At 45.2% G+C, this 13,799-nt stretch overlaps 1 protein-coding gene across 1 annotated transcript; it reads left to right on the top strand.

The window, feature by feature from the left end:
• Positions 1–612: 612 nt before the first annotated feature.
• LOC120722502 (formin-like protein 4) lies at positions 613–1,894 on the top strand. Its single transcript, XM_040013512.1, has 2 exons — positions 613–1,793; positions 1,885–1,894. Exons 1-2 carry the CDS (start codon positions 613–615, stop codon positions 1,892–1,894), a joined length of 1,191 nt encoding a protein of 396 aa, XP_039869446.1.
• Positions 1,895–13,799: the final 11,905 nt, after the last annotated feature.

Consider the following 13,799-nt stretch of genomic DNA (forward strand, 5'->3'; position numbering starts at 1 on the left):
ACTCGAGGAGCTGCGTGACCAAGTGCTAATGCTAACACCAAACAACTGTCTACGAACCATAAATTAGCACGCGTAATACAGCATCTAATTAACTGCTCTTAATCAACATAAAGTGCCAAACAATAATGCATACTCACAAGGAATGCCTTTTTATCAGCCTTTCTGTCAGGGTTCCTGGGTCGGTGACCCAGTATTTTCAGTTCACGTTCACTGTTTATCTACTGCCTGTTCCACTTCCTGTTTTATTGTGTTAGCCTTGGTCTGTGTGTATTATGTTCAGTCCTCTTCCCATTATCATTAGTTCATTATGTTCAGCTGTGTACTCACCGGTCTCTCATTATCATCATTATCACCAGTCTGTGTATTTAAGCCCTCTGTTCTACCCATTCAGTGTCGGGTCATTGATGATGTTGATGATGTTGTTTCTGTCGTGTGTTCAGTCCAGTCAGTCAGTCAGTTAGCCAGCCAGTCTACCAGTCCGTTAAGTCCAGCCAGCCAGCCAGCCATCCATTCTATCATCTGTTGTCTACATATTCAATAAACCTCGTTCTGCACCAAGAGTCCTGCATGTGGGTCATCCCTTCCTCGCCTCCGCACACAACCCCTGACAGAATGACCCGACTCGTGCCAAGAAGACACGCTTTTGACCCAGCGGACTCGGACCTCTATGAGCGGCAGGAGGTAGCGCTCTCCTTGTGGGCTGAAAAACTCAAGGAGAGACAGTGGCTCTTCGCGGAGCGAGAGCACGTCTTCGAGGGCACTCGCTTGGCTCTGGGCGGGCCTCGGAGACGCCGCGTTCCCCCACCTGCTGCCTCACCTGCACCGGAACATTTGCCGCGGAGAGTGGACGTTTCACGCCGCGTTTCGGCCGCTCCCTCTCTCGCCGCTCCGCTCCTCGCTCACACACCTGCCGCCTCATTCGCCGGACCTCCACCATCGCCACGGCACAACGGCTACGCCTCCCACCTCGGCTCAACGGAGGCTACCGCGCCAGAGGCTCAGCTGTTTATCCCGGCCGCTTCCTCTTCCCGGAGAAAGCGGCGCACACGCCGCCATAAAATGGACTATTTTCAGCAATTCCCGGTGGTGAGTTCCAGCGACTGTTTTCCACCCTCGTTTGACTCTCCACTTCAACCCAATAATAAACCCATCTTTGATTCATGGGACGTTTCCCTCCTAGAGGAGGAAGTGGACTGGGAAGAGTTTTTCTGCTCTGCTCCTCCAAAGACTGTAAATAGTGGTGGCAGGAAAACCCGAACATTCTCCCATACACCTGCCAGTAACACACACACCGTCACTATTTCCACACCCATTATTCAGCCATTTCCCACCAGCATGGGGGCCCAGTCTACGCCCACACCAGTGCCAGCTCCCAGGAGGAGGGCAGCTGCGACCCGGTCTAACTCCACATCCGCTTCTGTTTCTCAGGTGGGGGTGACTGGTGTCCAGCCGCCTCCCGTGCCCGTCCCAGCGCCCAGGCTGAGGGCAGCCAGAACCCAGCCTGACCTCCCTAGAGACTTGGAAGAGCTAACCGGTTCACCTGCTACGTCACCACTTCATCCACTTCCTGACCCAGCCTTTCACGCCCTCGCACTATCCCTAGTTAAATTAGCTGAACTGTCCCCTACCCAGGCACCAGCCCTACTAGCCCAAGCCGTAATCTTATCTCCGTCACTAGCTCAATCTGTAGCTCAGCCAGTAGCCACACCAACCTCAGCTCCGTCGTCAGCCTCACCTACCCCGGTTCATCCCTTAGCATCTCCACTCCAGTCAGTTCCCTCACCTGCTGTTCAGTCTCCACTCCAGTCAGTTCCCGCACCTGCTGTTCAGCTTCCACTCCAGTCAGTTCCCTCACCTGCAGTTCAGTCTCCTCCTGCCCTCCAGTCCCCTGTAGTTCAGTGTCCTCCTGCCCTCCAGTCCCCTGTAGTTCAGTCTCCTCCTGCCCTCCAGTCCCCTGTAGCTCAGTCTCCTCCTGCCCTCCAGTCCCCTGTAGCTCAGTCTCCTCCTGCCCTCCAGTCCCCTGTAGCTCAGTCTCCTCCTGCCCTCCAGTCCCCTGTAGTTCAGTCTCCTCCTGCCCTCCAGTCCCATGTAGCTCAGTCTCCTCCTGCCCTCCAGTCCCCTGTAGCTCAGTCTCCTCCTGTCCACTCACCTGTAGCTCAGTCTGCTCCTGTCCACTCACCTGTAGCTCAGTCTGCTCCTGTCCACTCCCCTGTAGCTCAGTCTGCTCCTGTCCACTCACCCGTAGCTCAGTCTGCTCCTGTCCACTCACCCGTAGCTCAGTCTGCTCCTGTCCACTCACCTGTAGCTCGGTCTGCTCCTGTTCAGCCTGTTTCCCAGTCGCCTGTCCACCGTCCCATTCAGTTCCCGGACCTGCAGCCACAGCACCCAGAGCCAGCTGTGAGCTCTCCTGCTCCTCAGCCAGGGGTTTCCGCACCCGCTGGCCCGGCCGCTCCTCAGCCAGGGGTTTCCGCACCCGCTGGCCCGGCCGCTCCTCAGCCAGGGATTTCCGCACCCGCTGGCCCGGCCTGTCTCCAGCCGGAGGCTTCAACTTCGACTGGTCAGGCCTCAGCCTCGGCTTCAGCTTCGCCTGGTCAGGCCTCTGCCTCAGCTGCACCCACGCCCGGCCCGGCCTCTGCCTCAGCTGCACCCACGCCCGGCCCGGCCTCTGCATCGCCTTCAACGTCGCCCGGTCCGGCATCGGCCTCGGCTTCAGCTTCGCCTGGTCAGGCCTCTGCCTCAGCTGCACCCACGCCCGGCCCGGCCTCTGCCTCAGCTGCACCCACGCCCGGCCCGGCCTCTGCATCGCCTTCAACGTCGCCCGGTCCGGCATCGGCCTCTGCTTCTGCTCCGCCTGGTCCGGCTCCAGCCTCAGAGCCTTCGTCTTCGTCGGGCCCAGCCTCAGAGCCTTCGTCTTCGTCGGGCCCAGCCTCAGAGCCTTCGTCCTCGTCTGGCCCAGCCTCAGAGCCTTCGTCCTCGTCTGGTCCAGGTTCGACTTCGGCTTCTGCTCCTCCTGGTCCAGCTTCAGCCTGTGCTCCGCGCGGCCGGCCCCCTGAACTGCTCCGTCGTCTCCTTCCTTCAATATGGCAGATGTGCCCACTACCACACATTTGGAGTGATTTGTGACCACTGTTTGGGAGGGATGGTTATATTGTGTATCTGGAATGAATTTTAGGTCTCTACGTCCATCCCATGGGGAATGGGAGCAGTAACATAGGTGTTGGGTTTATATTTTTGTTGAGTGTGTATATATATATATATATATATATATATATATTAGGGGTGCAACGATATTCGTATCGATATTGAACCGTTCGATACAGTGCTTTCGGTTCGGTACGCATATGTATCGAACAATACAACATTTGTAATTTATTTTATCAATTTTCCTTCTGACGATGCTGTCTGTGTTGAGCGCTCAGTGAATCTGTGTTCGACTACTCCGCCTCGGCTGCACTGTCGAGCGCAGATCCACTGAGCGCTCAACACAGACAGCATAGTCAGAAGGAAGAGCGCAGGGCACCTCCCTCACCCTCATTCAGATCTGGCGTTTGGAATTATTTTGGTTTTCATGTGACGTATGACCCTGAAGGTAAGCGAGTCATGGACTAAAGTAAAACAGTATGTTGGATGTGCCATGCAATGCTCAATTACATTGGTGTGAACTAGTGTGTTAGCGCAGTTAGCTCGTTAAAGTGTTTGCCGTCTAGCCCAGCCCCATGCACGGAGCGATCGGCGGTAGCTCGTTAACGGAGATTTGCCGTGTTGTGGCGTTAAGGTCATTTCAACGAGATTAACCTGAAAGCACTAGTGGGAACACAACAAATATGACTGCACATTTACGCCGACATCATCCTAGTGCAAAGACAAAAACAACAAGCATGCTACTAACTTTAGCCGAGTCATTTAGACAGCTGTTAGCACATGATTCTCCTTATGCTGCTGAGAATATAGCCCAGAAGTAGCGGATAGTATAGCTTTTATTTTGGAAAGAGACATTTCTCTGTAATAAACTCTCTTTTCCAAAGATGAGTGATTCCTCAATCAGATACAGGGCTTGCAATATCGCTAGCCCGACGTCCCGGAGCTAGCGATTTTTTCAGTCGGGCTACCAAAATCTATCTCTTCCCTGCCCGTCGGGCTATTGTAGGAAAAATATATGTGAATGCTTTTGCATTCTTTCAGAAATGTAGCTGGGTAATTACGTCATTGGCATCGGTGAGCCACTGTCAATATGTGACATATTGAAGTCGCGTTTGAATTTGCGCTTGTTTTTTTTGCTTTCACTTTGCAATCGTGCGAACTGTGTGTAGAGAGTGACAGCACTGATCTGTGAGTGATGATAATTTGTGCACCAATTCCTCTGACATCGTCTTATTAATCGTTAGCTTACTATGCAAACATGACAAGTGAAATCTCCCGCAGCTTAAACATGTGAGAGGTTGATCGTGCAGAGAATCGCTGAGCTTATGTGAGTGAGCGTGTAAAAGCATTTCAGTTCTGCTGAGCCAAATAAGACAGGTCAGGGTGAAGAAGTGACAGCCAAAGAAAAGCTTACCACAAAACGGAGAAGTTATGACAAATCAGACTATAAGGCAAAAAGAAAGTGCAGCTTTATGGTTTCATGGACAAAAGAATTTCTGTGGCTGCAATATGATGAGCTAAATAACCAGGGCTGCACATAAGTGGTCCGCAGGTGTGCATTCGCTGTCAAAATAAAAAGCACGCACAAGGGTTAGGGTTAAATTTAAAAACTGTACTTTTGAGTTAAAATATATATTTATAATTTTAATAAATGACAAATTAAAAATGCATGAACATTTTTTTGTATCGAAAAAATATCGAACCGTGACACCAAAGTATCGAACCGAACCGAACCGTGAATTTTGTGTATCGTTGCACCCCTAATATATATATATATATATATATATATATATATATATATATATATATATATATATATATATATATATATATATATATATATATATATATATATATAATCTGACAATACTATAATATTGGCCGTATTATATTTACATTACCACAGTGAGATGATTCTAGTCTCATAAACAACATTAGCTAATTTTTATTTACTGACTAATCTTAAAATGACTGTTCAGTACAGAGATGAAGCCCAACAATCATGTTTTAACGTTTCTCGTGGTTAGTATCATGGTTGCTAGGCAACCTGAGCAGCGCGACGATGGCTAGACCGTCCCATTTCACAAGCCTCTCACTTCCGCACTTCTCGTACTTATAGTACGCACCGTATGTAGTACGCGTAGTGCGCGTACTTCAAGCGTGCAGACCCTGAATTGGGACACAGCCAAATTGTTAAATGTCATTGTGTTTGATAAATTTGTAAGTCTTGGTTCAAGCAGTAGGATCAAAGACATTCCTTTGTCTCTGACTGCCTCTCCAGCTACTCTGGTGCTGGGGGAGGTTTTATTAGGCACATCCTATCTGAAAGATCTGTTTCTTGTGTGGTAAGCTTCCTGCTTTTATGATCCTTTTGGTGAGCAGGAGATCACACAAATGCACCCCCAAAGCAGAGGCCGGAGTCGAGGTCATTTTTGTGGTAGGTCGAAGTGCTTTCCTCAGACACCGACCGGGGCCTCCCTTGCGCATGTAAAACCAATCGATCGCTGACTGTCTTGTTTTCTTCATGAGGAATAAGTCTCTAAACTAGAGGGGCCTGTGGAAGCGCAGACTCAACAGACGGGAGAGGATTGGCTGGAACAGACTTTGTTGGGAACAAACCTGTCTAACTTGAGGCCTAACAGGAAGACAGTCCAGGATGCTGTGGAGAGGAACAAAACGTGTTTCCTTCCTTAACCACAGGTTTCTGAGATGGGGTGCAGTATTGACTTGGCACGGAAGGCTTACCGGGAAAATATGCTGTGTGAGGTAGAGGGTGGTACTGTACACCATTGTCAGAATATTGTTCTTCAACCTTAATTTGGGAGAATCCTTTGTGCAAATCTTCCACCAGTTCAAGCCATGATGGGTTAAGGCTGCATACATACATTACACAAACATCACATGGGGAAGAGAGGTCAGAGGGGTATAACAAGGAAAAGCACAACATGAGGAAAGATAAGGAGAAAAAATAACTCCCCCCAGACTGAGCTCCAACAGGGAAATCAGTTTGAGAACAGAAAAAAAAAACACCTCTGCACATAACACATGAAAAAACTCCTAATACACCAAAGCTGTAGCTCCCAAGTTTCAGCCAATAAGACAAGTAATGGAAACAGTGGAAGTGCAGCAGGAAAGTGCAATCCAACCAATCCAAACACATGACAAGCAACAGGGATGGGTAAAGGGTGAGAGACAGCCAATGTAGACAGTACATCCGGGCCTGTAGCCTATGCGCTGGTCTCCATGATCCACTGTCAGCATCAGAAGGGAATAAGCGTCAAAGGCGTTTGGAGGGGGAGAGGGTATGAGTGTATGTCTGCATGTGTATATGTCTAGAGTTCAGCTGAGAAAATGTCCTTCACCCTGCCAGGCTAAGTAAACAGTCTTCCAGCCAACCCGGGTGGCCTTGCATAGAATGGGAAGAACAGTCTCAACACAGTCGTTATCAGGGTGTTTTGTTCAGCTCCAGCCTTGAGACCGCAGCTGGCGCCGAAGGGGTATCCGCATGAAGTGATGGTGGTTTTAACTTTACTGTGAACAACTCATATAAATTTCAAAGCTGTTCTAACAGTCCAACACTGGTCTCAATCTCCTGTTGGAGAACCGCGAGCTTCTCCATGATGTTATCAGACTTACGATCCGTGATGTCATCATTCTTGCGCTCAAAGAGCAGATTCTGAGAACACAGGACCGCAGTGCACTTCCCAAGATGTGATCAAATTTGCGCTCAGAGGTGTTATTCCGAGCGAGCCCCTCCAGATGTAATCCAGTTTGCACTCAGAGGTCTTGTTCTGAGTATTTACGGCAGCCGTGGGGTTCTCCAAGATCTTATCCGTGCTGCACTCAATGAGCCCATTTTGAGAAACTCACGCCTCGTCCCATCGTTTCCATCCCAGCGGGCAGCCTTGTGGGGGTTTGAACAGCCGGTTCTGCTTCCTTAATTCTTCGATAAGCCATGGCCAAGCCAGCTCCGATCAGCAAGAACCTTGTTATCATGGTTCCGAATAGGTAGATATCTTCAGCAGTCAGGCTCACCCTAGCCCAGACTTCTCGTTGAGAAAGGGGTGTCAATTGCATTCAGGGACCAGTTGATCAAATCCATAATTCCTCTTTTAGGTTTTAGAGAACAGATTATGAGAGAGTGTTCCAGGGAAAACTAATACAAAAAACACGAGACTAGACAAGGACACAAGAGGCTAAGCAGGGAAGCTAAGGGAGACGAGAGGAGGAGGGAAAAAAGTGCGACCGCCTTCGCCAAGAGCAAGAGAGTAAAGATATCACTCTTGCTTGATTGGAGTAGCTTCTCTCTTTCGGCCCGCATGGCTCTGAGTTCTGTATGAAATCGGTGTATTGAAGACTCTAGCCAGTTGGGAGGTGTAAATTCAGGCGAGAGATCCCTATTAAAGTCCACATCTTGTTCACTTCTTCCCAGTGGAGAGGGTATTGTAAGAGGACCCATCCCTGTCGCTTTAGAGGGGTGGTGTATGGCTATATTGAGGCTGAACTCTCTCACTTCTCGTAAGAGGCTGTGGGGTGTCCCACTGCAGCATTTCCCTAAAAGGGATTTCCTGTGTAGTCAACATCGAAGTCATCAAACCGGCTTGGTCGGCATGTTTGCCGTTTAGGCCTTACATCAGGACATGTCACTCCATCTGGTTCCATCTTGATAAATGCATCTGGCTCGAAGGAGGAAATGTTGACGAGTAGTAGGTGAGGGCTAGCTTGTTTAGGTTTAGCAGCTAACAAGATGGTGTATCGGTCAGGATACAGGAATGGAGGATAATAGGCTTCCACTTGGCTGAAAAGTCACAATCAGCTGTTTTATCGTCATCTTGATGCTCAGTGCTTCCAGCAGTCTGTCGCAACAAACAAATTGCCATGAGACCAAATATATACACAGCAGAAGCACAACATAGGTAAACCTACAATATCCGATGAAATAAACCTAAATATATCCATGCCCATGACACAATAGAGATTGACAGACCACGTGACTTTCGCGCATTGCATGCCGGAAACTCTTGGCAAAACAATCCAAGTACCGCATCAAATGCAAGCATTTGCAGCACCGCAAAACGTTCATTCTCCGGTTCCAATACCTTTTTGGTATTTCTTTGCCCCCCAAAAAAGGAATGTACAAAACGAAGGAGAACAATGCCGGTCCGTACAAAGACAGACTCGACGAAAAGGCATGCTCATATTTATAATTATACGGTTCATGGAGTGAGTTCATACACTCATGAAGTTTAGTAACTTCCGGTCACTGCAACAAGCCCAGGTACAGTTTACCGACGGATGGGTACAGGACCTTGAAATGCACCGTGTAGAACGAAAGACCGTCGTACGTATCATAAGTTTACCAGTCTCACAAATTGTCTTCATAAATACACACGTTAACCGTTTATTAATAGGACCTTTAAGCTCAACGGTAATTACTTAGTAGTGGAAATAATTTCTGGTATGCATTACAGAAATGTAGCAGTGACAATAATATTGTATGCCGTAATCGCACTGGGCAATTAGTGATACAAAACAACTTTTTTATCCTGTGAATAAAAGTATATGTTATTGTCAATATACCATGGTAATAACAGAAGCGAAACACAATATTTTGTCAGGACAATTCACTATTTATGCACAATAAATAAAGGAGCATAGCGCGACAATTTCTGTTCAGCGCCAGACTTGCTTGTAACCTATATCACCAATTATGTTATGAAAAGTGACGTATTAACTACTACAAAACTGACCTTTGTGGGAATGCTTGGAGCAGACTAACATGTGAGCTGGAGTGTTCTGGGACGTTATATTTGGTTTTTGAATGGCTGTAATCCAGGCCATCCGTCGGCTCTTTGTTACTTCGGAAACATGGCTCGAACAATTTCTCTTCCACGACGTAATCCGATAACAACCGATCTCTTTACCCGTCAGCTTCCTGTGGCTATCATGCGACCGGCTATTGCAGTTAATAATACAAAAGCTTCTTGCCATTTTTTGTGTTTCTTTTTATCGCTGTGTAACTAATTTCAATTGAAAGCCTGCGTGCTCTAGTACCTCTTGCCACGAGTTCCTAGAATTCTTTGCGGTTTCACCCCTGAATGACTTCACATTTTCAATCTCTATATATAACTTGAATTATGCAGATATTATTTTACTTGTTTTAAACAGAAAGAACTCAATTAAGCACAGTGGTAATGCGATACTATAAGCAGAAACATTCACGCTAACCATTGACAAGGAACTTTGGCGCCATCCTGTGGCCGAATAAAATTACTGCGTGATGGCGGTTGTCAAATCATGAGGCGAAAAATGCACTGCTACTACGCAGTAGAAGGTTATTAGAGCCGCATCAATTATTGAGATCTAAAAAATAAACATATTTAAGGAAACTTACTTCTAGTCATGAACTTAGCACTCAGAGCATCATTGTGAAGGATGGCAAACAGGAGCACAACTTACACAATGATGTAAAACAGAGCTAACCTGGAAATACTATCTCCCCTTCAGGTGTAGCAGCACAGTACCTCAAACATCTGCCTATGTCATTTCGGCAACTCCACCTCAAACAATGTTGCAAGAACAAAGTCTCAGAGCCTTTTATACGGTATCAGTGTCAGGAGGAGAGTTAACTCCAAAAGGCCTCAGCCGAGACTATGCAGTGAACTGGGAGTTGTAGCTCCCAAGTTTCAGCCAATAAGACAAGTAATGGAAACAGTGGAAGTGCAGCAGGAAAGTGCAATCCCACCAGCTGTATCTCCAAAACCAGCAGACTTGTCAATGCTTGTTGTTTCATCACCAACTGTGAAAACCCAGGAGGAACCTGCAACTGAGGATGTTACAGAGGACGCAGGGTTGGTGAGCCATGTGGATAACAGAGACCCTGCCCCAGAGACACCAGAAGGGGATATGCCACCAATACGGAGATTGACCAGAGCTGTGTAACCTAAAGAGGTTTTCACATATAGCCAAATGGGACAACTTTCATGTAAGCTCTGGAGACCTGGTGCAAACATGATGTTTGCATGTGTGTAACATTTTTGACTATTGGACTTTCAAGACTTTGGGCAAATGTTTTGAAGTGTTAGTTTGGTGCTACATATTTAGTTTTTTTAAGAAAACCAAACACCCCTGATTTTTGTTATTATTGCGACTTCTTCTAGCACTGTTTTGCGTTACCATACTGAGGTTATACCTCATTATGTATATAGATGGTGCTCTTGCATGGCTGCGGAACTACCAGGGAGACTAGCTACAGTCTCCGAGCATGCGCAGCTCAGAAATAAATGACCTCCAGCTTGAGCAAGACGCTGGCTGTGACTGAATTCAGGGGAAGGACACTTAAAATGCCATATTTGGATGCAATGATGTCAAAGTGACGCAACGAAGGCTATCCGAATTCAAAGAGTACTCAAAATGTAGCGACAAATGCATCCTACTTTTCCGTGAATATCAGGGTTAGTTGTGTCCGAATTCAGGGGAAGGATGCTTCAATGCCATATTTGGAGGCAATGATGTCACAGCAACACGACAAAGGCTACCCAAATTTAAAGAGTACTCAAAATGTGGCGACCTACTTTTCCCCAAATTTTAAAGATGGGTCCGATGTATCCTTTGTGTCCTACCATATCCCAGGATTCATTGCGGGTCATACAGGAGATTTTATTCTGATAACGATGGTGGTCGAAGCAGGAAAGGAAAACACTTTCAAATGTAAGTATATGAAAATTTGGTTGTACAAAAGTTTAATTGTTATAGCGGTTGTGTTGTTAAGCTTGGGGCATCTGCATATACATGTTTTTTTTTTTTTAATAACCGTAAACCAGCTTGTATGGTGGGACCCGTGGTTTTTCATGTATTGCTGCTTACATACAGCTAATTTTGATTTTTTCGATTTGGTGATATGTTGTGGGGAACAAAGACCAAACGGCTTAATTTATTAAAACGAGGAGAAAACGATCACCTCTTCACTGGGGTGAAGAATTGGGCCGCTATGGCGTGGAGGTACAAGAATAAATCAGTTTACACATCATATTCATATGAGTACGGTTCTATTAATCCTCATGCTGTACGGCAGTGGTCCCCAACCTTTTTTGCGCCACAGACCAGTTTATGTCAGACACAGAGGGGCCTTTAAGTTGTCGCGGATAAATACAACGAAATAAAATGATCCGACCAAGACAAAAACTGTGGTATTTTGTAAATATAATAATAAACATGAATGTACTGTGTAATTGTGTAACTTTATTAGCAGCATCCTCCATCTAGGGTGAAGGGGGGTCTACCCTCTTCCTGACCAAGGATGTTTGCCTTTGGGCTTTCATGTTATATGACCCTTTGATCAGCAGTATCTCACACACACACACACACACACACACACACACACACACACACACACACACACACACACACACAGTATTCTTTGTTCACATGTATACCTATGTAAGATGCTATATGTTAATGACCCTATGCATATTCATGTAACCACAATAAAAGGAGTGCTATGGGGAGCCTGGCTGAGAGTCTGATGGAGGTCAAGTGGTGGGACGACACTTGGCTCTAGGCAGGTCTCCCTCATGCATGAGTAAACCAGAGAACTTTGGTGCCTACTTCGTGTCTTGCTTGCTGTGTAATTATATTGTCTTTAACGTTCCAGCGAATAGGTTCAAGCTACAAACCTATCACAGACTGTTTTCACTTCTTGAAAGATTAGTTCCAAAATGAGTTAAGTTTTGAGAAATTTATTTATTTGAATATATTTGTTACATTGTTATATGTGTTGCATTAGTTTAAAGGTTTTATGCTATTAATAAATTGATTCAAACAAACAGTAATTGTCACTAAACTCAATTTGATTTACAGGCATTTTTAACATGTATGAACATAACGCTAACTTGGAACAATATTATATGGATATTTATTTGATAGCAATGAAGTAAATAACAATCACAATTAAACAAGAATATTTCAAATACACAGTATGTAAAGATGGAAAAACAATATTTACAGTTGTTCACACAGGATTAACCCGAGTGACCTGTTCCTAGACAGTTTCTTTAACAACTGTAATAGATTACAGGAAGTCTCTGGCAGTGTTGCTGAATCTGCCCGAGCAAGATCAGAAATGGATGGGGTGCTGCAACTGAGACCTGCGGTTTGTCTTTTCTGGTCGGCAAGTGGAGAATCACACAAGGTGGTCTGCAAAGAGAGCTTTAGGATGTTTCCTCCCACTGTCCACTGTATCGTCCATCCACAGGGTTTGCAGGGCTGGCTCACTCGACGGCTGCCATACCAATAAGATGTTTTCAGAAATATGCAAGCAGGAGATGGTGGATACTATATTATTAGTATAATAATTGTAACTCTGTAGCGGACAACAGTTCAATAAAGTGCTATGTAAAAAAACAAACTAACAAAAGATTAGATTCTATACGTTTCAAAGATATTTAGTTTATATATTTTATATGATACAGCACATGTGTAAGAATGACCGGTGTTGTGCCAAAAAATGATCGTCTGCCAAAAACTGATTTCTGGTTTTTGCCCTAAACTGATTGCTGGCATTAAACCTGCTAAATAATAAATAACTAACAAATAAATAACTTGTTGATCTATAATACGTGAAACATATGTCAAATGTATCCCTCATTAATGATATCAAGTGACCTTGAGCCACCAGCAACATTCCTGTAACAAGGTAAAAGCTCCAATCAGTTTTTGGCAGTGACTTTTATATATCCTTTATTTATCCAGTTCACAAACAATCTTGTTGACATCAGAAATTTATTCTCTAAGAGTTACCTGGCCAAGAGGACAGCAACAAATATATCAATTGTACCTACATTATAACCAGAGTTATGAAGATACATGAAGATCAGGTAATTATTGTATATATAAAACCCCTTTGTAAACCATGTTCACCGAAGTCTATTTACCAACATACTAGGGGTGCAACGATACACAAAATTCACGGTTCGGTTAGGTTCGATACTTTGGTGTCACGGTTCGATATTTTTTCGATACAAAAAATGTTCATGCCTTTTTAATTTGTCATTTATTAAGATTATAAATATATATTTTAACTCAAAAGTACAGTTTTTAAATTTAACCCTAACCCTTGTGCGTGTTTTTTATTTTGACAGCGAATGCGCACCTGCAGACCACTTATGTGCACCCCTGGTTATTTAGCTCGTCATATTGCAGCCACAGAAATTCTTTTGTCCATGAAACCATAAAGCTGCACTTTCTTTTTGTCTTATAGTCTGATTTGTCATAACTTCTCCATTTTGTGGTAAGCTTTTCTTTGGCTGTCACTTCTTCACCCTGACCTGTCTTATGTGGCTCAGCAGAACTAAAATATATATCCTGCTGCTTTTACACACGCACTCACATAAGCTCAGCGATTCTCTGCGCGATCAACCTCTCACATGTTTAAGCTGCGGGAGATTTCACTTGTCATGTTTGCATAGTAAGCTAACGATTAATAAGACAATGTCAGAGGAATTGGTGCACAAATTAGCATCACTCACAGATCAGTGCTATCGCTCTCTATACACAGTTCGCACGATTGCAAAGTGAAAGCAAATTCAAACGCGATTTCAATATGTCACATATTGACAGTGGCTCACCGATGCCAATGACATAATTACCCAGCTACATTT

This window comes from Simochromis diagramma, unplaced genomic scaffold, assembly GCF_900408965.1.
Source record: "Simochromis diagramma unplaced genomic scaffold, fSimDia1.1 OVJJ01000640.1, whole genome shotgun sequence".
Lineage (NCBI taxonomy): Eukaryota > Metazoa > Chordata > Actinopteri > Cichliformes > Cichlidae > Simochromis > Simochromis diagramma.